At 53.3% G+C, this 25,225-nt stretch overlaps 1 protein-coding gene across 1 annotated transcript; it reads left to right on the top strand.

Annotated features, from left to right (window-relative positions):
• The first annotated feature begins 7,371 nt into the window (after nt 1-7,371).
• axin2 (axin 2) lies at nt 7,372-23,508 on the top strand. Its single transcript, XM_033044124.1, has 9 exons — nt 7,372-7,522; nt 14,019-14,115; nt 16,444-16,584; nt 17,415-17,851; nt 18,891-19,073; nt 19,444-19,680; nt 19,882-20,004; nt 20,686-20,856; nt 22,843-23,508. The coding sequence occupies exons 1-9, from the start codon at nt 7,485-7,487 to the stop codon at nt 22,967-22,969; spliced, it is 1,554 nt and encodes a 517-aa protein (XP_032900015.1). The 5' UTR covers nt 7,372-7,484; the 3' UTR covers nt 22,970-23,508.
• Nucleotides 23,509-25,225: the final 1,717 nt, after the last annotated feature.

Genomic DNA, 25,225 nt, shown 5'->3' with positions numbered 1-25,225 from the left:
CACTACCTCCCCCCTCAACTCTGCCCCATCAATCGTGTACCGTGGCTGCCCCCCCCCCCCCGGGCTGGGCTGGGCTGGGATCCAGGGTGTACAGAGCAGGGAGAGTCTGTTCCACAACGTGGGGGCTGTCACACACCAGGGAAGTTTGAGACTTTCGCCATTAATGCCGCGCATCAGTGTTGCAATAATTGCAGAATGAATGAATGAATGAATGATCCGCCCGTGGGTCACGCACTGGGGGCTCCCCCCCCCCCGGCAATGTGCGATGGACCGGGGGGGGGGGGGGCATTATACTGAGACTCGTGGTTTGTGTGTGAGGGGGGGGAGGGGAGAGTGAGGGATGGGGGTGAGTGAGGGGGAGTGTGAGGGGGTAGAGCTTGTGTTTAGGAAGGAACTACAGATGCTGGAAAATCGAAGGTAGACAAACGTGCTGGAGAAACTCAGCGGGTGAGGCAGCATAAATGCCTGAATCTTTGGTATAACATTGAGATGCAAGATAAGACTGGGCTGGGAGGCATCAAAGTGTTTCTGTGAGAGTCTCGCTGCTGGAAGCAGGGGCATGTTGGCTGCGGTGTAGTGTCGTTGCAACAGGCCCAGCAAAGGCCACCACCTCTTGTACAGACTCTGCTCTGACTCAAGTTGATGCAAAACAGGGAAGCGATCCTCTCATCTGGGGACAATTAGCATAATGTGGTCACGTTGGGGGGGAGTAGAATCTCAGGAAAACAATTTTAATCAGTTTGCTCAAGATGGCTTGCCTCTCCGAAAGAACTCTGATTGTGTGCAGAGAGGGGAAAACATGCTCAAGAGATGAAGTGTTTTGATTCAGTGCAGTGATTACGTTCCTCATTGGGGTTAGTGTTAGAGGAAAAGTTTGTCTTCTTCCCCCCCCCCCTCCTCACACCCCTCCTCAATCTTACTTCCCCCTCACTCACTCATTCACTCCCCCCCCTCACTCCCAAACCCCCCACTCCCGCTCCCCCCCCACTCTCACTCACTCCCGCTCTCCCCCCCTCACTCCCACACCCCCCACTCCCGCTCTCCCCCCCTCACTCCCACACCCCCCACTCCCGCTCCCCCCCACTCTCACTCACTCCCGCTCTCCCCCCCTCACTCCCACACCCCCCACTCCCGCTCCCCCCCCACTCTCACACTGCTTTGTCCTGTGAACTGATTGTCAGTGCTGTGTCTATTTGAAGTGTTGTGAGTTGCAGATTGCAGAGAGGCAGTGTTTAAGAGTAACAAGTCTCACAAACTGCTCAGGGCAACTTTCACTTCCAGATGTGCCAAGACCCTGGATTAGATTGATTCTCTCCCCTCTCTCTAATCATTCCAGGGTTTTTTTTCTTCCCCAAACCCAAAACACGTGGCCATTACTCATTACAAAGTGATAAAGGCCAAAAGACTGTGGCCCCCTTGATTCAGAAGGGCAGGGGGAAGGACAAAGGCATGTCACTGGGCACTCCCTGGCTTGAAGTGATTGATCCGAGACAGTAAAATCTTTCATAAAAGCCTTTCTCTTTTATGTTGTAATTTAGTGCCCATCGGAGGCATGTGGAACTAATTTAGGCCCAAGATTTGAATTCTTTCTAGTGCTTCTTCCACACTTGTAGTTCCCCTCTTCACCCCCCCACCTCTGCTCTCCTCTCTTCCCTCCTTTATCTTCTAATTGAAGTCACTGAGAGAAACCGAGCATGCCTTTAAAGAATGCAGTCCCAGCTGTGTCCAATACCTGCTCTTTGAAAGAGGGCCTGTAGCAAAGGTCAGACTGTACTGCAGCCTAACGCTTTGGTCATGCTGGTTAACTCCCAGCAGCTCACTGAGAAAGCGGGGCCCAGCCAGACTCTCTTTTTTCCCAATATCTCAGCAGTGTTCACATTCACTCTGCTCGGCTTCCATCCCCACCCCCCCCCCCTCCCCTCCCTTCCCTCCCTTCCCTCCCCCTCCTACCCATCGCTGGTGAAACAGTGGAATGCATCACAGTGGGGAGAGAGAGAAGGAGGGGTAGAGCGAGAGAGAGTGGGAGAGAGAGGAGAGAGGGAGGGAGAGGGGAGAGAAGGAGGGAGGGGATAGAGGGAGGGAGGGAGGGAGAGAGAGACTGACAGAGAGACGGCTGCTGCTGTTGTGAGTGGAGCCATGTCAGAGGTCGTATGTGGTAAGTCAGACCAAGTGGAATAAAGGATTTGGAGCCACTCGATTCAGGGCAAGTGCTGCTAACCATTAGGGCAACAGTGTTGCTCACTTAAATCAAGCCCGCATGGCCTCATCAAAGACACTGGGCGGGGGGGGGGGGGGGGAAGGGAGAGAATGGGATCATGAAAGGCTTTTGTTTAAAAAAAAAAATAGCCAGAACATGCTGTCACAATCTTGAGCCTGGAGTCTGGTGTAAGTGATTCCAATTATTAAAATCAGCAGATGATGGTTTAAAACAAAAATCCTTTGAAACTGCAGATTCACAAAGCATGTCATCTTCAGAGGTCACCATGAACAAGGGGAAAGGTAGAGGCAGGCAGGGTTATTGGGAAGACCCTTGCAATGACTGGAAGCTTAAAATAATGACGTGTTGCAGCATCTTCTGGAATGTGGGCCCAATACATAGAAACATAGAAAATAGGTGCAGGAGGAGGCCATTCGGCCCTTCGAGCCAGCACCGCTATTCATTGTGATCATGGCTGATCGTTCCCTATCAATAATCCGTGTCTGCCTTCTCCCAATATCCCTTGATTCCACTAGCCCCTAGAGCTCTATCTAACTCTCTCTTAAATCCATCCAGTGACTTGGCCTCCACTGCCCTCTGTGGTAGGGAATTCCACAAATTCACAACTCTCTGGGTGAAAAAGTTTTTTCTCACCTCAGTCTTAAATGACCTCCCCTTTATTCTGAGACTGTGGCCCCTGGTTCTGGACTCACCCAACACTAGGAACATTTTTCCAGCATCTAGCTTGTCCAGTCCTTTTATAATTTTATATGTTTCTATAAGATATTCCCCTCATCCTTCTAAACTCCAGTGAATACAAGCCTAGTCTTTTCAATCTTTCCTCATATAACAGTCCCGCCAATCCAATACATTGGATTTGATCTCTGGAGTTCCTGATCTCTGCAGCCCTGGAATAAGCAGCAGATACTAACCCATAACATGAAGTCCTAGTTAACCTCAGACCAACATGTCACACTAGTTAACAACCTGAATTTATATATAGACAATATGTGCTGGCTCGAAGGGCCGAATGGCCTACTCCTGCACCTATTGTCTATTGTCTATTGAGTAGGCCATTCGGCCCTTCGAGCCAGCACTGCCATACAATGCGATCATGGCTGATCATCCACAATCAGTACCCCGTTTCTGTCTTCTCCCTCTATCCCCTGACTCCGCTATCTTTAAGAGCCCTATCAAGCTCTCCCTTAAAAGTATCCAGAGAACCGGCCTCCTCCACCCTCTGAGGCAGAGAATATGAGTAAGAAAGAACTGCAGGTGCTGGTTTAAATCGAAGGTAGACACAAAATGCTGGAGTAACTCAGCGGCTGAGGCAGAGTGTCAGAGTGAGGCCCAGCGCAAGTTGGAGGAACAGCACCTCATATTTTGCTTGGGTAGTTTACACACCAGCGGTATGAACATTGACTTCTCTAACTTCAGAGAGCCCTTGCTTTCCCTCTCCATCCCCTTCCCCTTCCCAGTTCTCCCACTCATCTTACTGTCTCTGCCTACATTCTATCTCTGTTCCGCCCCCTCCCCTGACATCACTCTGAAGAAGGGTCTCGACCCGAAACGTCGCCCATTCCTTCTCTCCAGAGATGCTGCCTGTTCCGCTGAGTTACTCCAGCATTCTGTGTCCACCCTGAATTTATATAGCTCCATTGACAATGCAAGGCCTCTTACAGGTATGGCATCTGTAGTGTGGGAAGCAAGCGAAGATAGACACAGTGTTCAAAAGGGAACTGCAGATGCTGGAATATCGAAGGTACACAAAATTGCTGGGGAAACTCAGCGGGTGCAGCAGCATCTATGGAGCGAAGGGAATAGGCGTAACTCAGCGGGACAGGCAGCACCCCAGGAGAGAAGGAATGGGTGACCTCCCACCGAGTCGATGCTGCCCTTCATCACCTGTTTACACTACACATGGGATAATCTATGCTATGGAATATTAATTTGTAATACAGGAACAGGTACATGGGTTTGCTGTAAGCGTAGATGTCACCTTATTCAGGGATGATTCTGCTCACAAACCAAGGTGTGGGCTGGATAGCGACCAATGTCAATGTTTAGATGTTATTAGTTTAGGTTAGATTAGAGATACAACATGGAAACCGTGGCCCACCGACTCCACGCCGACCATCGATCACACGTTCATGTTAGTTTTGTGTTATCCCACTTTCTCATCCACTCCCTACACACTGGGGGCGATTTACAGAGGCCAACTTAACCTACAAACCCGCACGTCTTTGGGATGTGGGAGGAAACCCATGTGGTCACGGAGAATGTGCGAGGTCGGGATCAAACCCGGGTCGCCAGTGCCGAGGATATGCATATTCTTCAATCCAACTGGGGACAGACACCAGGCTAATATCTCAGCTCGCTCGGGTGGTTAGGTTTGTTGAGCCATTACGGAAGACCACATGAATGAATAGCTCCCGTTATATACATTGTACTAATGTGCACCGCCTCCTCCTGGCGAGAAGGAGTGGGTGAAGACTGAAGAAGTGTCACCCATTCCTTCTCTCCAGAGATGCTGCCTTGGTCCCACTGAGTTACTCCAGCATTCTTGTGTCTATAGTCGGTTTAACCAGGATGTTTTCCTCCCATGCAAGCCCTGCCCCGTCGTTCATTGTTAGTTGTACATGAAACATGGAGACTTGGTGTGTTGCCAAACAGAGAGGTGAGCTGGTCACGAGGTACTTACTTCCTACTCCTCTAGCTGTTTCGTAATCTCAAAAGAAACCTAGAGAGAGGAAATATGCTCAAAGTGTGCAGGAAACACACGACAGGTCAGGCTGCATCTGCGGAGGAGTAAACAAAGTTAGTTTCAGGTTAATGCCCCGTTGTTAGAGCTTTTCCCGGGTTTTGATGAAAGATCACCGGCTTCACCGTGTTCCCCTCTCTGTAGCTGCCACCTGGTGTGGTGGGTATTTGTAGCATTTTCTGCCTTTGTCTCAAATTTCCAGCATCTGCAGAATTTTGTTTTGGAGTGTTGCTTCCTCCCTGTATCTGCTCTTCAAAGTAGCAAGCAACAAGGCGAAGAGGTGTCGGTCTAAGTCTGGACATACACCAGCACTGGTCTTTGGACTTTTAGGGGGAGAATCCGGAGAGAGTTGATGAGAATGTGGGAAGAATAAATTACAGGAAATATTAGTCGGATTCATCAAATGGCCACCTAGGTTATAAAGAATTATGGAATTGTACGCATTTCTTTAAAGCACCTGGCAAAATGCTGGAGGAACTTGTATTAAGCCCCTGTCCCACTTTCACCACCTAGTTGGCGACCTCTGCCGTTGACTCGTACTCGCAGCATGGTCGTAGGAGGTGTTCGTAATTCTTCCTCATGTTCGCGAGTGGTCTCCGCGTACTCGTGGCCTCGAGTAGGTCGCTGCGATTTTTTTCCAGCCTGATAAAAAATGTCCCATGAGTAAAAAAAAAAAGGTCGGCATCGAAAAAATGTAAACTTTTTACTCGTAGGTAGGTCGTATATAGGTCGTGATGGTGGTCGTGGGTCTGTAACTGGCCCGAGTAAAGAAATGCAAACATGACATCATTTTATCATGTGATCATTTTCCACCCGTAGCTAGTCGTAGTTGATCTTAGGTTGTGGAAGTGAGGTCGTAGGAGGTCGTAGACATAGTCGTAGGAGGTCGTAGACCTAGTCGTAGGAGATCTTTTACTTCAGCAAGTCCACACGACCTTGACATTTTTATCAACTCGTCTAGGGTCATCTAACCTCATGGATTAGTTGGTCCAAGTGGGACAGGCCCTTTAGACAATTCCAGCATCTGCGGTTCCTTGTGCCTTCAAGCCTACACTGGTACTGGTTGACAGGATTAGTTTAAACACACAAACCTGTGGTGCCTCTGGGAAAGTGGAGAGGAGACTCGCTGCATGTTGTCTGTAGATGAACCTGTTCAGTTATGTGTAGGGACAAGAGAAGCTACGTCCTGGTTAGGCTGAACTATAGATTAAGAAGATGCCTTTATAGATTGATCTTAGTCAGTCGGTGTTTCAGGCAGACTTGCGCCTTTATCCTGTAAACTGATAGATGATGACATCAAGCAGGTGTGTCAGTTTGGGGAAAAAGGACACAGAGTGCTGGAGTAACCCAGCGGGTCAGGCAGCGTCCGTGGAGAACGCTGCTAGGCGATGTTTTGGGTTGGGACCCTTCTTCAGTCTGAATGTTCCACCTTATCCATCGATGCAGCTTTGACCCGCTTACTGGGTTACTCTAAAACTGAATGCCCCTTCCATGACTTGCCCCTGGTGGCGTTTGATCTTGCTGGTTTGTTGCTTCTGTACTTACCCCTGACCCATTGCGATGTTACCCCCCCCCCCCCCAGCCCTGCCCCTGCAGGCGGGGCACAACAGTGGTGAGGTTCTGCAGCAGATGTTCCCCGCCCCCCACCACCCCCCCCCCCCCCCCCTCCCTGCGCTCCTGGTCCCCCCCAGACTCGGGAAAGACCCGGCAGGGCGGTGAGGTGAGCAGCTCTGTGGTTCCACCAGCAGCACTGAGAGGACAAGTCCATTGTACACGCGCTCCTCCTGTATGTAGCTGGCCTTGCTGCTGCTGCTGCCGACGCCCCTCGCTTGCATGTCTTGGCCTTTGTGTCGAGGTTCATGGAAACTTAGAAAATAGGTGCAAGAGGAGGCCATTCGGCCCTTCGAGCCAGCACCGCCATTCATTGTGATCATGACTGATCGTCCCCAATCAATAACCCGTGCCTGCCTTCTCCCCATATCCCTTGACTCTACTAGCCCCTAGAGCTCTATCTAACTCTCTCTTAAATCCATCCAGTGACTTGGCCTCCACTGCCCTCTGTGGCAGGGAATTCCACAAATTCACAACTCTCTGGGTGAAATCGTTTTTTCTCACCTCAGTCTTAAATGGCCTCCCCTTTATTCTAAGACTGTGGCCCCTGGTTCTGGACTCGCCCAACATTGGGAACATTTTTCCTGCATCTAGCTTGTCCAGTCCTTTTATAATTGTATATGTTTCTATAAGATTCCCCCTCATCCTTCTAAACCCCAGTGAATACAAGCCTAGTCTTTTCAATCTTTCCTCATATGACAGTCAGGGTAATGTCCCCCCGGCCCCTGCCCACGGCTTGAAGCCAGCAACACTGACACAGGGAGAGACAGGTGGTGGACAGGGTGAAGGTCGGGAGATGCTAACTGTCCATTTGTTCCTTCCAGGTCGTACGGGAGGAATGGATACGCCAACCCCAACCACGTCCAGCCCGGATACGTCTTTGCCCCAGCGAGCAGCGCCAACGACAGTGATGTCATGACTGACGACTCCTTGTCGATGACAGACAGCAGCGTGTGAGTGTGACCAATAAACAATAGACAATAGGTGCAGGAGTAGAGGCCATTCGGCCCTTCGAGCCAGCACCGCCATTCAATGTGATCATGGCTGATCATCCCCAATCAGTACCCCGTTCCTGCCTTCCCCCCATATCCCCTGACTCCGCTATCTTTAAGAGCCCTATCCAGCTCTCACTTGAAAGCATCCAGAGAACCTGCCTCCACCGCCCTCTGAGACAGAGAATTCCACACACTCACAACTCTCTGTGAGAAAAAGTGTTTCCTCGTCTCCGTTCTAAATGGCTTACCCCTTATTCTTAAACTGTGGCCCCTGGTTCTGGACTCCCCCAACGGGAACATGTTTCCTGCCTCTAGCGTGTCCAAACCCTTAACAATCTTATATGTTTCAATGAGATCCCCTCTCACCCTTCTAAACTACAGTGATAGGAGCAGAATCAGGCCATTCGGCCCATCAAGTCTACTCCGCCATTCAATCATGGCTGATCTTTCGCTCCCTCTCAATCCCATTCTCCTGCCTTCTCCCCATGACCCTTGACACCCGTACTAATCAAGCATCTATCTATCTCTGCCTTAGAAATATCCATTGATTAGCCCTCCACAGCCTTGTGTGTGTGGCAACGAATCCCATTGCTTCAGCCAGCACCATGCATCAGCATAGTGACCATCTGTGGGTGGGCATGCGTTGGCGTTCTAGGGCTGCAACCTTGTTGCAACGTACACGGACAAGATTGTGCATGTAGGGGCGGCTGGGTGGCGCAGCGGTAGAGTTGCTGCCTTACAGCGCCAGAGACCCGGGTTCGATCCCTACTACGGTTACTGTCGGTTACGGAGTTTGTGCGTTCTCCCTATGACAGCACAGGTTTTCTCTGGTTGCTCCGGTTCCCTCCTACACACCAAAGATGTGCGAGTTTGTAGGTTAATTGGCTTCGGTAAAAATTGTCCCTTGTGTGTGTAGGATAGTGTTAGTGTACGCTGGTCAGCACTGACTCGGTGGGCCGAAGGGCCTGTCACTGCACTGTATCTCTAAAGTCTAAGAGCTACTCTCATTGGCCTGTATTTGCCTCTCAACCTGTTCAATCCATGAAGCTGCCCAGAAGCCCTCGAATTATGTAATGGAGCCTGGCGTTGGCAGCTCGTTCCATTTACCCGCCATCCTCTGTGTTGTGAAAACCTTGCCCTCTAGGTCCCCTTTACAATCCTGCCTCACCTCAAGTCTACCGCCTCGAGTTTTAGACTCCCCTATGCTGGGGTAAAGAATGTCTCCACTCAAAGTTTCTTGTATAACTTTATAAGATCACACCTCACACTGCAAAGTAAAAAAAACCCCAACCTGGCCTTGGATCCAGCAACATCCTTGTCAATATTCTCTGCATGATGGCAACACACATTTCCCAATGGCCACAGGTGAGCCCTGGTAGACGATAGGTGCAGGAGTAGGCCATTCGGCCCTTCGAGCCAGCACCGCCATTCAATGTGATCATGGCTGATCATCCCCAATCAGTACCCCATTCCTGCCTTCTCCCCATATCCCCTGACTCCGCTATTTTTAAGAGCCCTATCTAGCTCTCTCTTGAAAGCATCCAGAGAACCGGCCTCCAACACCCTCTGAGAATTCCACAGACTCAGCACTCTCTCGGGGAAAAAGTGTTTCCTCGTCTCCGTTCTAAATGGCTTATTCCTTATTCTTAAACTGTGGCCCCTGGTTCTGGACTCCCCCATCATCGGGAACATGTTTCCTGCCTCCAGTGTGTCCAAGCCCTTAACAATCTTATATGTTTCAATGAGATACCCTCTCATCCTTCTAAACTCCAGAGTGTACAAGCCCAGTTGCTCCATTCTCTCAGCATATGACAGTCCCGCCATCCCGGGAATTAACCTTGTAAACCTACGTTGAACTCCCTCAATAGCAAGAATGTCCTTCCTCAAATTAGGGGACCAAAACTGCACACAATATTCCAGTGCTTTCCAATTCATCTGGGTGATTGTGTTGTGTTGAGCCTTGTAGGAGCAGAGATTTGGTTGGATGAGGTGATTTGGGCTGTGTGTTATGGTGGGCACGTTGGCACTGTATATCTGATCTGATTGGATAGGTTGTCATGTTTTGCATGCTGACCAAACAGAGTTGCTGCCTTACAGTGAATGCAGCGCCGGAGACATGAGTTTGATCCCGACTACGGGTGCTGTCTGTACGTAGTTTGTACGTTCTCCCCGTGACCTGCGTGGGTTTTCTCCGAGATCTTCGGTTTTCTCCCACGCTCCAAAGACGTGCAGGTTTGCAGGTTAATTGGCCTGGTAAATATAAAACTTGGCCCCAGTGTGTGTAGGATAGTGTTAACGTGCGGGGATCGCTGGTCGGCGCAGACCCGGTGGGCCGAAGGGCCTGTTTCTGCGTTGTATCTCTAAACTAAACTAAACCATGTATAAATGTAGTCAAGTCAAACTCAAGTGCAGTAGGAAGAGCAATGGGGAAGATACAGAGTGCAGGATATAGTTCTCAGCGTTGTAGCGCACCAGTTCCACAGACAAAGTCCAATGTCCGCAATGGGGTAAAGGTGAATGGGACAGAACCCTAGCTTATGGAAGGACCGTTCAGAAGGCTTGCATGAGAGGGGATGAAGCTGTTCATGAGCACGGCACACGAAACAAAGCTTTTCACTGTGTCATGACAATAATCACCCTGAACCTAATCGTGAAGAGGCAATGACAGGAATCAGTCTCTGTTTCTTGTTGGGGTCAGGGTGGGGAGCTTTAAGGCAAAGCCACCACTAATGAACAAGTCGAGGCATTTTAATGCAGAGATTAATGAGATGTGATGGGGATCGCTCGGATCACAGTTTACTCTCCTGCTTAAAAATATAGACCGTGCAATCTCACATTTCTCCTCTTCTGCATAATCAACAGTCAAGAGCTCCTCCCTCTCTCCCTCTCTCCCTCTCTCTCTCCCCCTCTCCCCTCTCCCCTCTCCCCCTCTCCCCCTCTCCCCCTCTCCCTCTCTCCCCCTCTCCCCCTCTCCCCCTCTCCCCCTTTCCCCCTCTCCCCTATCCCCCTCCCCCTCTCCCTCCCCCTCTCCACCTCCCTCCCTCTCACTCCCTCTCCCCCTCTCTCTCTCCCCCGCTCTCCCCCTCTCTCCCTCTCTCCCCCTCCCTCCCTCTCTCTCCTCCCTCTCCCTCTCTCCCTCTCCCCCCTCTCCCTCTCTCCCTCTCTCCCTCTCCCGCCCCCTCTCTCTCCCTCCCTCCCTCCCTCCCTCCCTCCCCCTCTCACCCTCTCTCTATCCCTCTTTCTCCCTCTCTCCCCTCTCTCCCTGTCTCTCCCCCTCTCCCTCCCTCCCTCCCTCTCTCCCTCCCCCTCTCTGTTGATATCTTATTTATGGGTTTAGATTTGATGCAGGGACAAGGCTTACTGTGCAGACTTCAAACATTACCTTATCTTGCAGCCCTAGCTTTTGATGTTGGTGAGATCAGAGACTTGCTTCAGAAGGGTTGCCAAGTGCAGCCGGCCGGCTGGTGCATATGCGCATGAGTTTGAGCCTTTCAAAGGAGCAGGCGCGGGGAGGAATGGGTTGCGCACATCTGCTTGTTAAACGGTTGGGTAATTGGCCTCCAGTGCTAGTACATTGTGGCTAGCAACTGTAAATCAATAGTGTGTGTGTGTGTGTGCGCGCGCGTCTGTGTGTGTGTGTGTGTGTGTGTGTGTGTGCGTGCGTCTGTGTGTGTGTGTGTGCGTCTGTGTGTGTGTGTGTGCGTGCGTCTGTGTCTGTGTGTGTGTGTGTGTGCGTGTGCGTCTATGTGTGCGCCCGTGTGTGTGTGTGCGTCTGTGTGTGTGTATGTGTGCGTCTGTGTGTGTGTGTGTGTGTGTGTGTGTGTGCCTGTGTGTGTGTGTATGTGTGCCTGTGTGTGCGTGCCTGCCTGTGTGCATGCCTGTGTGTGTGTGTGTGTGTATGTATGCCTGTGTGTGTGTGTGCCTGTGTGTGTATGTGTGCCTGTGTGTGTGTGTGCCTGTGTGTGTATGTGTGCCTGTGTGTGTGTGTATGTGTGCCTGTGTGTGTGTGCCTGTGTGTGTGTGTGCCTGTGTGTGTGTGTGTGTATGTGTGCCTGTGTGTGTGTGCCTGTGCCTGTGTGCGTGCCTGCCTGTGTGCGTGCCTGTGTGTGTGTGTGCCTGTGTGTGTGTGTGTGTGTGTATGTGTGCCTGTGTGTGTGTGCCTGTGCCTGTGTGCGTGCCTGCCTGTGTGCGTGCCTGTGTGTGTGTGTGTGCCTGTGTGTGTGTGTCTGGCAGGGAGGCTGTTTACAATGTCTCCCACAAAGGTTTTGAAACATAATCTGTGTTCGGGAGTGTTGCTAAGGGATGTGGGAGAGACTTTGGTTCAGCTCGGGGAGGCTGATCATCTCCACGTTGGGCTCACAGGGCAGCGAGCTCCTTTCATGATTCATGTCTTTAGTCAGAGGGTGGTGAATTCATTGCCACAGGCGGCTGTGGAGGCCAAGTCAGTGGATAATATTTAAGGCGGAGATTAGTACGGGAGTCGAGGGTTACGGGGAGAAGGCAGGAGAATGGGGCTGAGAGGGAAAGATAGATCAGCCACGATTGAATGGCGCAGTAGAGGTGATGGGCCGAATGGCCTACGTCTGCTCCTTTACTGATGAATTTGCATTTTCTGCAGGACAGGAAGGTTTCATAAGATGATCAGTTTGCAGGGTGGCTGGCTTTAGCTGGCTTTATGGAAAAAAGACCCGCTTCCATGGAATAACTCAACAGGTCAGGCAGCATCTCTGGAGGACATGGATAGGTATAGTTCTTCTGACTCGAAACGTCACCTATTCATGTTCTCTAGCGATGCAGTTCCTTGTGTCTACCGGTAGCGGGTGTAATGTGAACCCACAATCGCGCAAACACTGCACCAGCAGCACGACTAGCGGAGCCTGCCTCTGGCTTCAACTCCCTGGGCTGCCCTTGTGGGTGCCGGTCTAATGCTGCCCGCTCACTCAGCACGAGGCATTGTCCACAACCAGGGGCCACAGTTTAAGAATAAGGAGTAAGCCATTTAGAACGGAGACGAGGAAACACTTTTTCTCACAGAGAGCGGTGAGTCTGTGGAATTCTCTGCCTCAGTGGGCGGTGGAGGCGGGTTCTCTGGACGCTTTCAAGAGAGAGCTAGATAGGGCTCTTAAAAATAGCGGAGTCAGGGGATACGGGGAGAAGGCAGGAACGGGGTACTGATCGGGGATGATCAGCCATGATCACATTGAATGGCGGTGCTGGCTCGAAGGGCCGAATGGCCTCCTCCTGCACCTATTGTCTATTGTCTATTACTCAATGATTCAAAGACGATTCAATGATATTTAGAAGAAGGGTCTCGACCTGAAACGTCACCCATTCCTTCTCTCCGGAGATGCTGCCTGCCCCGCTGAGTTACTCCAGCATTTTGAGTCATATTTTTGGTGTAAACCAAGTAAAATCTCACAGCAAACCTCGCCGGAGTCAGTACACAAGAGTGGCCAACATGCCCCTCTCGTGTTGAGAAAGGGTGCGTGGGCTTTAAGAGGAGCGGGCGATTTCTATGTTGTGCTTTTGTAAAACAAATGAACTGCACAGCACAGAAACAGGCCCTTCGGCCCACAATGTCCGTGCCAAACAGGATGCCAGGAGCAGACTAAACTAACCCCCTCTGCCTGCACGCGATCCATATCCGCCCATTCCCTGCAAACCCAAGTGCCTGCCTAAACGCCACGTTCCAGACACCCAACACTCGCTGTGTAAACAGAACTTGCCCCGCACATCTCCTTTACACTGGGGGCCACAGATTGACAGATTCTTGATTACTACGGCTGTCATGGGGAGAAGGCAGGGGAATGGGGTTGAGAGGGAAAACCCTGATTGAATTGAGGAATAGACTTGATGGACCGAGTGGCCTGATGCTGCTGCTGCTGCTAGAACATATATTTTACCCCTTGCACCTTGAACCCTCTAGTCCTTGAAACCTCTGCTCTGGAATAAAGTCTCTACCCAATCTGTGCCGCTCATCATTCTATAGACTTCTGTCAGTTCATTGGTTGCCTGTAATTCTGTGCCCAAAGCTGGAGTGGGACTTGAACTCACAACTTGCTGACAGTATCCTGAGCCACATTGTTCTGATGGGTGGAGAGAGCTCATTGGGACAAAGCAGGGGCCTGGGCAGTGATGATGAGCCCTGGGACAGGAGGGTCATCCAGCAGGGAACCAGGCCCTTCGGCCCAACTTGTCCATGCAGACCGAGATGCCGTCCGAGTTAGTCCACTGTGCCACCCTGTGTTAGATGGTGAGGAGCTGGGCGAGATTGTTGGCACCGTGGGCGGGGGAGGGAGGAAGGGCTGCCTCGGTGTTGGGCACCAAGCCCTGGTGCATCTGGGGAAGTCCAGCTGAGCCAGGATCTCCGTCGCCCCGGACTCTGTACCGTAGACCATCGGCAACGCGACTCACTCACTCACTCGCTAACTCTTCATCTCATGGTGTTTTACAGTGATGGCGTTCCCCCGTATCGACACAAGAAGCAGCAACAACGCGAAATGCACCGCAGCGTCAAGGCCAATGGACAAGTCGCACTACCTCACTTCCCCGTGAGTCCAATATCCCCCCCAACCCCTCTACACCCACCCCTCACCCCTCCCCCTCCTCCCCTGTACACACCCCTCACCCCCTCTACACTAGTCTCTCTTCCTCCCCCCCTTCTATGCACCTTTCTCTGTTCATATCCTGTCCCCTTCTCTCCCTCTCTCTCCCTCCCTTTTCTTGCTGTGACATACGTGGGCTGTGCCCCATATACCATCAGCCGCCCTGTGCATGGTGTGTAGGGTCACAGTGCTGTGCTGTAAGGTTGGGATCAGTTGCCCTGCCGTGCGTGTGCATGTGGCAGTCAGGATGCCGGAGTCCGCTGCCGAACTCTTGTTTGGAACCTCAGCCCCCCCCCCCCACACCCAACCCCCACCCTCCTCAGGTTTTCACCCCCCCCCCCCACCCCGCTCGAAGGGAAAAAAAACACTTGCACAAAAATCTCTTTCAAGCAACAAAAACATCTCTCCAGCTTTAGTTACCAAAATGTGTGTTTTTTTCCCCAAAACACAAAAAACTGGAAACAACAACTGTTCTATTGGTGGCGTTTGTAAATGAGATGAGTTTGTCCTGGGGCTCCTGGATCGACATTCTCTGCCAGGCTGCGCTTTGATCAGCAGCTGAATAGGAGACGGCCACTGTGTAAAATGACAACTTCCAGCAGAGCTCTTCCTTTCTCTCTCTTGCATCATTGATGCTGCCGGCCCGTTGCCTGAGAGAAGGATTGTTTGCGGTACGGCAACCCCAGCTTAGCACGGAGGTGGCAGGACATGCCTGCCCTGTGTGGTGGGGGAGGGACGGGCCGAGAGATGGGGGGGGGGGGGGGGGTGGAGGGAAGGAGAGAAAGGGGGAAGGAGGGAGAGACAGACACAGAGAGACAGACACAGAGAGAGACACAGAGAGAGACACAGAGAGAGACGGAGAGAGAGACAGACAGAGAGAGAGACACAGAGAGAGACGGAGAGAGAGACAGACAGAGAGAGAGACGGAGAGAGAGACAGACAGAGAGAGAGACACAGAGAGAGACGGAGAGAGAGACAGACAGAGAGAGAGACGGGGAGGGAGTGAGATAGACAGAGAAAGAGAGAGAGATAGAAAATCAGAGAATGACATAGAGAGGGGGGAAGAAAGGAGAGAGATAAGGGAAGGAAGAAGGGAGAGAGAGAGGGGGAGGAAAGGGGGAAGGCGAGAGAGACAGAGGGAGACAGACATGGGGGGAGAGAGAGAAACAGGGAGTGAACAGGATAGACACAGAGAGAGACAACGACAGGCAAAGACAGGGAGTGTCAGCAACAGAGAGAGAGAGAGAGATGGAGGGTATAGTGAGGAACATAGAGATCTAGATGTAGCCACGGTTGGATCATTATTCCATCTCCCCCCCGGGTTGATGCAGGCTCGGACTGTGTGATTGCAGCTGCCGTAGCCAGTAGCCCAGTCCTCTCCCCTGGTAGCCACAGCTGGGGGCAGCTGAGCCCAGCAGTGTGCGGCTCGTAGCCTGCAGCGTCTCTGCTTCACGCTCTGTACAAAGAGACAGGAGTGGAGAGAGGAGTGCGAAGAACACAGGGAATCAGGAGCCAACACATCCTCAAAGCAAGTCAGCATGCCGTCAGGAACCAAATTACCACATCTCCTCTGATCTGCACCAGTTTGACTCCCCCCCCCCCCCCCCCCCATCTCTCTCTCTATATATTTTTTCAGTTTCATTTCTGTTTATAGCCCACTTCAGTTACAGAAGCCTCCCTCCCTCCCTCCCTCCCTCCCTCCCACCTTCCATTCTTTTTTGATGTCAACCAACACCCTTTGAAAAACCTCCAGCCTTCTGTGGAGCAGCTGACGAACGGCGGCGTGCACAGTCAGGCTGATCGGCCAGCAAGTCTCACACCCTGCCTTGCCCACAGCTCCCCTCTACACCAGCTCACTGTGGCAGCTGATAAAACCCACACACACACACACACTCGCTCTGCCCACAAACTCACTGCTTCCTCTCCTCACCCTCACCCTCGCTGTCCCTCTCTCTCTCTGTCCCTCTCTCCCCCTCTCTATCTGCCTCTCTTTCTCCATCTCCCTCTCTCTATCTCTATCTCTATCTCTATCTCTATCTCTATCTCTCTCCCTCCTCTCTCTCCCCTCTCTCCCCTCTCTCCTCTCTCTCCTCTCTCTCCTCTCTCTCCACTCTCTCCACTCTCTCCACTCTCTCCACCCGATCCACTCTCTCCACTCTCTCTCTGCCTCCACCACCCACCCTCTCCCCCTCCCGCCCCCTTTCCCTGGGATGTGTGTGTGTGTCGGGCAGGCGGTAGTGTATAACTCTGGGCTCTGTCCTCTCTCCCACACAGAGAACGCACCGGCTGCCGAAGGAGATGACGCCGGTGGAGCCGGCTGCCTTTGCGGCCCAGCTGATTGCCCGTCTGGAGCGGGTGAAGAGGGAGCGCGATACTGTCGACTGCCTGGAGGTGCGGCTGGAGCAGATCAAAGAGGTAGGAGTTCCCGACCCCCGGCACCAGCGGCAGAGAGCTCGCCGCACACGCTGCCTGCCTCGGCAAGGCCCAGCAGCATCCTCACCGCCCAGTCTCATCCCCCGGACACTCCCTCTCCTCCCCTCTCCCATCAGCCACCAGCGACAGCAGTGTGAAAACCGGCATCTCCAGATTCAGGGACAATAGACAATAGGTGCAGGAGTAGGCCATTCGGCCCTTCGAGCCAGCACCGCCATTCAATGTGATCATGGCTGATCATCCCCAATCAGTACCCTGTTCCTGCCTTCTCCCCATATCCCCTGACTCCGCTATTTTTAAGAGCCCTATCTAGCTCTCTCTTGAAAGCATCCAGAGAACCTGCCTCCACCGCCCTCTGAGGCAGAGAATTCCACAGACTCACCACTCTCTGTGAGAAAATGTCTTTCCACGTCTCCGTTCTAAATGGCCTACTCCTTATTCTTCAACTGTGGCCCCTAGTTCTGGACTCGCCCAACATTGGGAACATTTTTCCTGCATCTAGCTTGTCCAGTCCTTTTATAATTGTATATGTTTCTATAAGAGACCCCCTCATCCTTCTAAACTCTAGTGAATACAAGCCTAGTCTTTTCCATAATTCCTCATATCACAGTCCCGCCATCCCAGGGATCAATCTCGTGAAACTACGCTGTCGTAGATCTCGGAGAAAACACACACGGTCGCGGGGAGGGAAAACGTGCAAACTCCGTACAGACAGCATTACATCCCTGTATTCTAGTCAGCTCGGTGTCTGAGCGCCGGCTGGCTGGCGGTGGTTGTGGCGATATGTTGACGGATGTTCTCTCTGCCCACAGGACGAGGGTGAGGAGGGTGAGGTGCCAGCGGGGGAGGGGCAGACGGAGCCAGTACCACAGCACCCCCCGCTCTCCCTGCTGCCGCCCGGCACCTGTGACGAGGACCCCCAGGCCATCCTGGATGACCACCTGTCACGGGTGTTGAAGACGCCGGGCTGCCAGTCGCCGGGGCTGGAGAGGCGCACGGCGGCGTTGGCATCACCCGGCACCGCCCGCCGGGGCTGCTCCACCTCCGCCAACCCCTCCGCCAGGCATGTCCACCACCACTACGTCCACCACCACACCGTACCCAAGACCACGCAGCAGATCGAGGCGGAGGCTGCCCAGTGGGTCCACTGTCTGTGCCCGGGCAGGGCAGACTGCTGCAGCTTCGCCAAGTCCCGTGCCCATGCCAAGCCCGACCCACCACCCCTGCCCCTCGAAACACTCCCCTTCAGGTAAGATCTCGCACTGTACGATCAGCGTTTGTCGGCACTGGGCCTGGACTCACTGGAGTCTAGACTGAGGGGGGGAGGGGGACCTCATTGAAACACTGAATACAGAACAGTGAAACACTATCACACAACATAAATTGTCCCCTCTCCAACCGTTATAAAAATTATTTTACCTTTATACGGTGGAGCGGACTTGATGACAACAGGGACTTAAATTGTTGACATTCTTTGCAGCTCAGATTCTGTTTTGCTTTTTTTTTCTAGTTTAGGGAGTTTTGTTTTTCCCTTTTTTTCTCTTTTTTTTCTTTTTATCTTTATGTTTTTTTAAAAATATATATATAAGTTTTCTTTTAACCATTTAACTATATTTACATAGAGGAGGTGGAGGTCTATATACAATGTGTATTTTGACACTGGACTCATATTTAGGTTCTACTTGTTATTAATGTAATCCTGATCCCTGTTTATCAATATCATTGTTATGTTTAACATTATTCTTTTTGTTTTGCTTTTGTTTTTGAAAGAAAAGCTAATAAAAAGATTTTAAAAGAAAGAATAGTGAAAGGCCTGGATAGAGTGGATGTGGAGAGGATGTTTCCACTAGTGGGAGAGTCTAGGACCAGAGGGAGCAGCCTCAGAATTAAAGGACGTTCCTTTAGGAAGGAGAAATGTATTTAGTCAGAGGGTGGTGAATGTGGAGCTCATTGCCACACAAGGATGTGGAGGCCAAGTTAATGGCTATTTGTAAGGTGCAGATTGACACATTCTTGATTAGTGCAGGTGTCAGGGGTTATGGGGCGAAGGCAGGAGAATGGGGTTAGGAGGGAGAGATAGATCAGCCATGATTGAATGGTGGAGAAGACTTGATGGGCCGAATGGCCTAATTCTGCTCCTATAACTCACGAATATAAATGTCACCCCTCTCACCTTAAACCCACGCCCTCTAATGCTTTATTTCTGCCCAGGGTGAAGGTTCTGACTGTCTGCCCACACTCTGTGCCCCTGGTAATTGTGCCTCCCCCCCCCCTGTTTGTTGATGCAGTGCCCGTGTGTCAGTGACGAGGAGGAGCCAGACGGTGGCGGAGACGGTGGGCGCGGGTGATGGCGAGGGCGCGGTGCCCATCCCCACCCCCCAGCTGCCCGGAGACGAGCCGGACCGCGCCCAGCACGTGTGGCAGTGGGTGCTGGAGAGCGAGAGGCCGCCCAGCAAGCACCGCACGCACAGGTAAAGGACGCGGCGCGGCACGGCGGCAGGGGAGGGCCGGGATACTGGAGCCCGGAGTGGGGGGGGGTTATGTGGGGGGTGGTTTCTGCGGTGGGCCGTCCATAGGGAGTGTTGGGCTGTGGGGGGGGGGGGGGGGGGGGGGGGGGGGGTGTGGGGGGGGAGGGGAGGATGATGGGGTGGAGAGGCAGAGGGGGGGGTGGATGGGAGGGAGTAGTTGCGGGCAGGGTGGGGAGGAGAGGCACAGGGAGGGGTGGGGAGGGGAGGGGGGTGGAGGGGAGGGGAGGGAGTAGTTGCGGGCAGGGTGGGCTGCGGTTGCTGTTCACCGCGGTGGCTCCAGCGTTGCGTGCATTAACGAGCCGCCATCTTTCAGCGTCCAGTGTGTGAAGAAGGGTCTGGTGTCGGACGGAGCGCGCGGCGCGGCGCTGGAGCGGAACAGTCGGCAGCACCTGGGCAGTGCCCACCCACGGGGCAGCGCCCTGCCCTCTCACCCCTTCGTGCAGGACCCCGCCATGCCCCCCCTGCCCCCGCCCAACACCCTGGCACAGCTGGAGGAGGCTCGGAGACGTCTCGAGGAGGAGAGGAAAGTTTCCAAAACTCCCAAACAAAGGTGAGAGCTCGACCCTTGACCCCCTCCACCGTTGACCCCCTCCCCCTCACCAGCTCTCCGTCTCCATGTTCCTCCATCCCAATGTCTTGCGTTTGGTCTCTCTCTCTACCCCTCTATCCTGCTCTGTCTCTCTCTGTCTCTCTCTCCCCGTCCCCGCCCCTTCCTCTACCGGACTGACGTTTGCTTCCTCTCCCTCTCCAGATATTCCACGTCAAGTTTACAGCGAGACCGGACCCACACGGCGGCAGCAGCGGCAGCAGCGCAAGGAGGGAACGTGTCGGTGTCGGTGTCGGTGTCGACCAGCCTGGCCTCGCCCGCAGACGAGTGAGTACCCGCACCTCAGTCGGGGGGGGGAGGGGGGAGGAGTCAACCTACTGGAACACCGACCAGACCCTTCGGCCCATCCAGTCCGTGTGGAACATGATGCCAAGTTAAACTAAGCTGGAAGGGCCCCGTCCTGCACGGATGCTGCCTGACCCGCTGGGTTACTCCAGCACTTTGGCAACTTCGTGACCTTGGCATGATTTTCGTCATCGGATATTGTGGGCCGAAGGGCCTCTACTGTGCTGTACTGTTGTGTGTTCCCTCTTCCCGAGCCTGGACTGTAACCCAAACCTCCCCTCACCCCCCCCCCCCTCCCCCCTGTGTAAGTATCAGTCATTAGACAATAGACAATAGGTGCAGGAGCAGGCCATTCGGCCCTTCGAACCAGCACCGCCCTGACTCCGCTATTTTTAAGAGCCCTATCTAGCTCTCTCTTGAAAGCATCCAGAGAACCTGCCTCCACCGCCCTCTGAGGCGGAGAATTCCACAGACTCACAACTCTCTGTGAGAAAAAGTGTTTCCTCGTCTCCGTTCTAAATGGTTTACCCCATATTCTTAAACTGTGTGTGGCCCCTGGTCCTGGACTCCCCCCAACATCGGGGCCATGTTTCCTGCCTCTAGCGTGTGTCCGAGCCCTTAACAATCTCAGCTAACTCGGATTGTCTTTCTCCGCTTGTCCAGACACAAGGCACCGAGGAAGCCCACCGCCCCGGCCCACCCTGCAGTGCCCACCGAGCTGGTGGTCACCTACTTCTTCTGCGGAGAGGACATCCCCTACCGGAGGATGATGAAAGGCCACAGCCTGACACTGGCACACTTCAAGGAGCAGCTCAGCAAGAAAGGAAGCTACAGGTATGAGAGCGGTCTGAGCTGGGATGGGGGGGGGGGGGTCAAGAGTCACTCAGCGGGGTAGACAATAGGTGACGTTTCGGGTTGAGAGCCGGAAACATCTATGGAGCGAAGGAATAGGTGACGTTTCGGGTCGAGACCTGGAAGGGTCTCGACCCGAAACGTCACCTATTCCTTCGCTCCATAGATGCTGCCTCACAATAGACAATAGGTGCAGGAGTAGGCCATTCAGCCCTTCGAGCCAGCCCCGCCATTCAATGTGATCATGGCTGATCAGCCCCAATCAGTACCCCGTTCCTGCCTTCTCCCCATATCCCCTGACTCCGCTATCTTTAAGAGCCCTATCCAGCTCTCTCTTGAAAGCATCCAGAGAACCTGCCTCCACCGAGGCAGAGAATTCCACAGACTCACCGCACTTTCTGTGAGAAAAAGTTTTTTCTGGTCTCCGTTCTAAATGGCTTACTCCTTATTCTTAAACTGTGTGTGGCCCCTGGTTCTGGACTCCCCCAACATCGGGAACATGTTTCCTGCCTCTAGCGTGTCCAAACCTCTTAACAATCTTACATGTTACAATGAGATGCCCTTTCATCCTTCTAAACTCCAGAGTGCAGAAGCCCAGCTGCTCCGTTTTCTCAGCATATGACAGTCCCGACCATCCCGGGAATTAACCTTGTAAACCTAAGCCAGAGATGTTGGTGCCGTTGAAGAAGCATTCGGACAGGCACGTAGATTACGGGAGGGATATGGATCACGTGCTGGCACGGACATTGTGGGCCGAGCAGCCTGTCCCCGTGTTGTGCTGTTCTGGGTTCTTGAAGGAACTGTCCAGTAAGGATGGGGACTGTCCCACCATGCATCTGTGCTCTGGGCAACGTCTGGAAACTATTAGTGAAGGAGGATACAAAATGGCGGAGTAACACAGCGGGTGAGGCAGCATCTATGGAGAGAACGGGCGACGTTTCGGGTGGAGACGTGCGGGTTTGGGGGGTAATTGGTCTCCATAGAGTATAGCGAGTGGATGAGAAAGTGGACTGGTGATCGATGGTCGGCACGGACTCAGTGGGCCGAAGGGCCTGTTTCCATGCTGCGTCTTTCAACTGATCTTTGAGATGAGTTCCTGCTCATTGCCTCAGAGACGACCAGGAAAATGTTGTTTCTCCCTCACAAGGGAATCGCCAAATGCCATCGAAAACACACATACTATTCTTGAAAATGTACGAAAAATGACTATTGCATCAAAACATCCAGCAAGTCCAATTAAAGATAGTCTGAGGTCTGAGGGCCTCCAATGAGGTAGATGGTTGGTCAGGAATGCTCTTCAGTTGTGATAGGATGGTTCAGTTGCGTTCTCTCTCGCTCTCTTCCTCCCCCTCCCTCTCTCCCCCCTCCCTCTCTCCCTCCACCCCCTCCCTCCCTCCCCCCTCCCTCTCTCCCCCCTCCCTCTCTCCCCCCTCCCTCTCTCCCCCCTCCCTCTCTACCCCCTCCCTCTCTCCCCCCACCCTCTCTCCCCCCTCCCTCTCTCCCCTCCCTCTCTCCCCTTCCCTCTCTCCCCTTCCCTCTCTCCCCCTCCCTCTCTCCCCCTCCCTCTCTCCCCCTCCCTCTCTCCCCCTCCCTCTTTCCCATCCCTCTCTCCCCTACCTCTCTCCCCTCCCTCTCCCTCCTCCCTCTCCCTCTCTCCCACCCTCCCTCTCTCCCTCCCTCTCTCTACCCTCCCTCTCTCTCCACCCTCCCTCTCTCCACCCCCTCTTGTGTCCCTCGCCCCCCCTCTCGACCCCCCCTCTCCTCCCAGCCCCCGACCTCTCTCCCCCCTCCCTCCCTCTCTCCCCCCTCCCTCTCTCCCCCCTCCCTCTTGTGCCCCCCATCTCGCTCGTGCCCCCCCCCTCCCTCGCCCCCCCCTCTCAACCCCCCCACTCCTCCCCGCCCCCGACCTCTCTTCCCCCCCCCCTCCCATTTGCTCTAACCATTCACAATTGTCTATTATCTACACAGATACTATTTCAAGCGGGCCAGTAATGAGTTTGACTGTGGGGCAGTTTTTGAGGAGGTTCGGAATGACACCAGCCCGCTGCCGATGTACGAGGGCAAGATCCTGGGCAAAGTGGAGCGGATCGACTGACCTGTTGGGAAGGACATTTTTGGAAACCGCCCTCCTGGCATCTTGTACGAAGGAGAAGTCTGCAGCGGAGGGCAGTGCCCCCGTGACACGATGGACTCCCGGCTCCGACAGGCCACGGCGCTCTCCGCTTCACGTCCGATGTCGCGTCGAAGAAAGTGTTTATTGTAAAGAGAAGCACGGACAAGGTGGTGGAATGGAGACCCTTGGGGGTCTTGGTTATTTGTGGACATCCAGGTCTATCTGTGGCTTCCTGTCACTGTGGAGATGAGGAGGTGTATCGTGGCTGCTGAGGCCTAGGCGGCAGGCTGCTGGATACATTCAGCTTGTATCTGGGCGTTTGGGTTGAGGATATGTCTCTACTGCATTGACACGGAACCGGGCACCTCCGTCTCCCTGACCCTGTGGATGCACCTCGTGACCAGCAGTCAAGCAGACAATAGACAATAGGTGCAGGAGTAGGCCATTCGGCCCTTCAAACCAGCACCACCATTCAATGTGATCATGGCTGATTATCCCCAATCAGTACCCTGCTCCTGCCTTCTCCACATATCCCCTGACTCCGCTATTTTTAAGAGCCCTATCTAGCTCTCTCTTGAAAGCATCCAGAGAAACTGCCTCCACCGCCCTCTGGGGCAGAGAATTCCACAGACTCACCACTCTCTGTGAGAAAAAGTGTTTCCTCGTCTCCGTTCTAAATGGCTTACTCCTTATTCTTAAACTGTGGCCCCTGGTTCTGGACTCCCCCAACATCGGGAACCCCCCATCCTCCCCCCCTTCCCCATCCTCCCCCCCGCCACTCACCATCCCTACCTCCATGCAACCCCGCCCCAGCCCCCGCCCCAGCCCCCGCCCCAGCCCCCGCCCCCGCCCCAGCCCCAGCCCCAGCCCCAGCCTACAGCCTCTGCAATCACACCCGCTCAGTCTACAAAAGGTCCACAGAAACACCACCGACTGCAGGAATGACGCTGGGTAACGCAGCCTTGAAGCAACGTGGGTGGCTGATCTTTTCGTGTTCATTAAGTTCTAGAAGAAGAATTCGGCCATTCGGCCCATCAAGTCTATTCAATCTTGGCTGTTCTATCTTTCCCTCACATCCTCGTTCACCTGCCTTCTCCCCTTAAAACCGTGACACCCGTACTAATCAAGAATCTTGTCATTCCGCCTTAAAAATATCCGCCGTCCTAGACTCCGCAGCCACTTGTGGCAATATATCCCACAGATTCACCACCCTCTGGTTCAAGAAATTCCTCCTCATTTCCGTTCTAAAGGTACGTCTTTTTGTTCTGAGGCTGCTCCCTATGGTCCTGGACTCTCCCACTAGTGGAAACATCCTCTCCACATCCACTCTATCCAGACCTTTCACCATTCGGTCAGTTTCAATGGGGTCCCCCCCCCCCCCCCCTCGTCCTTGTAAGCCCTGTTTTGGGTCGGGACCCTTCTTTGTGCTGGTTCTCGTGGGGAGAGAGGGCTGGAGGTCGGGCAAGTGATCGGCATCTCATGGCCTTGTCTTTACATTGTTGGCCATTGCCAGTCAAACCCCTGTATCCACCTATCACTTGCCCCCACCCCTTGTACTTTTCTGCCCTCTACTATCGGTCTGGTGAAGGGTCTCGACCGGAAACGTCACCTCTCCATGTTTTCCATAGTTGCTGCTGACTTTACTCCAGCACTTTTTGTCTTTTTTTGTTGTTGTAAACCAACGCCTGCAGTTCCTTGTTTATAAATCGAAGTCTCTCCCTGTCAATTGGAGGGGTGGGCACGGTGGCGCAGCGCCAGAGACCCGGGTTCAATCCTGATCTCGGGTGCTGTCTGTGTGGAGTTTGCACGTTCTCCCCGTGACCGCGTGGGTTTCCTCCGAGTTCTCCCGCATCCCAAGGGCGTGCGGGTTTGCAGCTTAATCAGCCCTCTGCAGATTGGCCCCCATGTGTAGGGAGTGCAAGTGGGATAGCACAGAACGGGGTGGACTCAGTGGGCCGAAGGGCCTGTTTCCATGCTGTATCTTTAAACTAAATTGTGAATCTCTCCAGCTATTGACCTGAATCACATCAGTGCGGCTGGTTGGCTTTGCGCTGCATTATATTTCCACCAGGGTGAGGCCATGTCTGTCGAGGTGACCGCCACGTGTCTGTGACGTAGCCTCCATGTCACATGAACCGTGTCGATGGCCACAGAAATCTCCACTCACTTTGGATTTGTGCTGACATCCCAACACAGAGAGAGACAGAGAGAGACAGGCTCGTGATGTGAGTGAGTGTT

Source organism: Amblyraja radiata, chromosome 26, assembly GCF_010909765.2.
Source record: "Amblyraja radiata isolate CabotCenter1 chromosome 26, sAmbRad1.1.pri, whole genome shotgun sequence".
In the NCBI taxonomy this organism is placed as follows: Eukaryota; Metazoa; Chordata; class Chondrichthyes; order Rajiformes; family Rajidae; genus Amblyraja; species Amblyraja radiata.
The sequence above is the reverse complement of the archived record's forward strand: the minus strand, read 5'-3'. Positions and strand labels throughout refer to the sequence as shown.

Excerpts from the sequence above, each read along its gene's own strand:
- axin2 (XM_033044124.1), top strand. The coding sequence starts at position 7,485 with ATGACTGACGACTCCTTGTCGATGACAGACAGCAGCGT. Across the intron at positions 14,116-16,443 it reads TCGCACTACCTCACTTCCCC|AGAACGCACCGGCTGCCGAA; the intron begins GTGAGTCCAATA and ends TCTCCCACACAG. Across the intron at positions 20,005-20,685 it reads CTGGCCTCGCCCGCAGACGA|ACACAAGGCACCGAGGAAGC; the intron begins GTGAGTACCCGC and ends CCGCTTGTCCAG.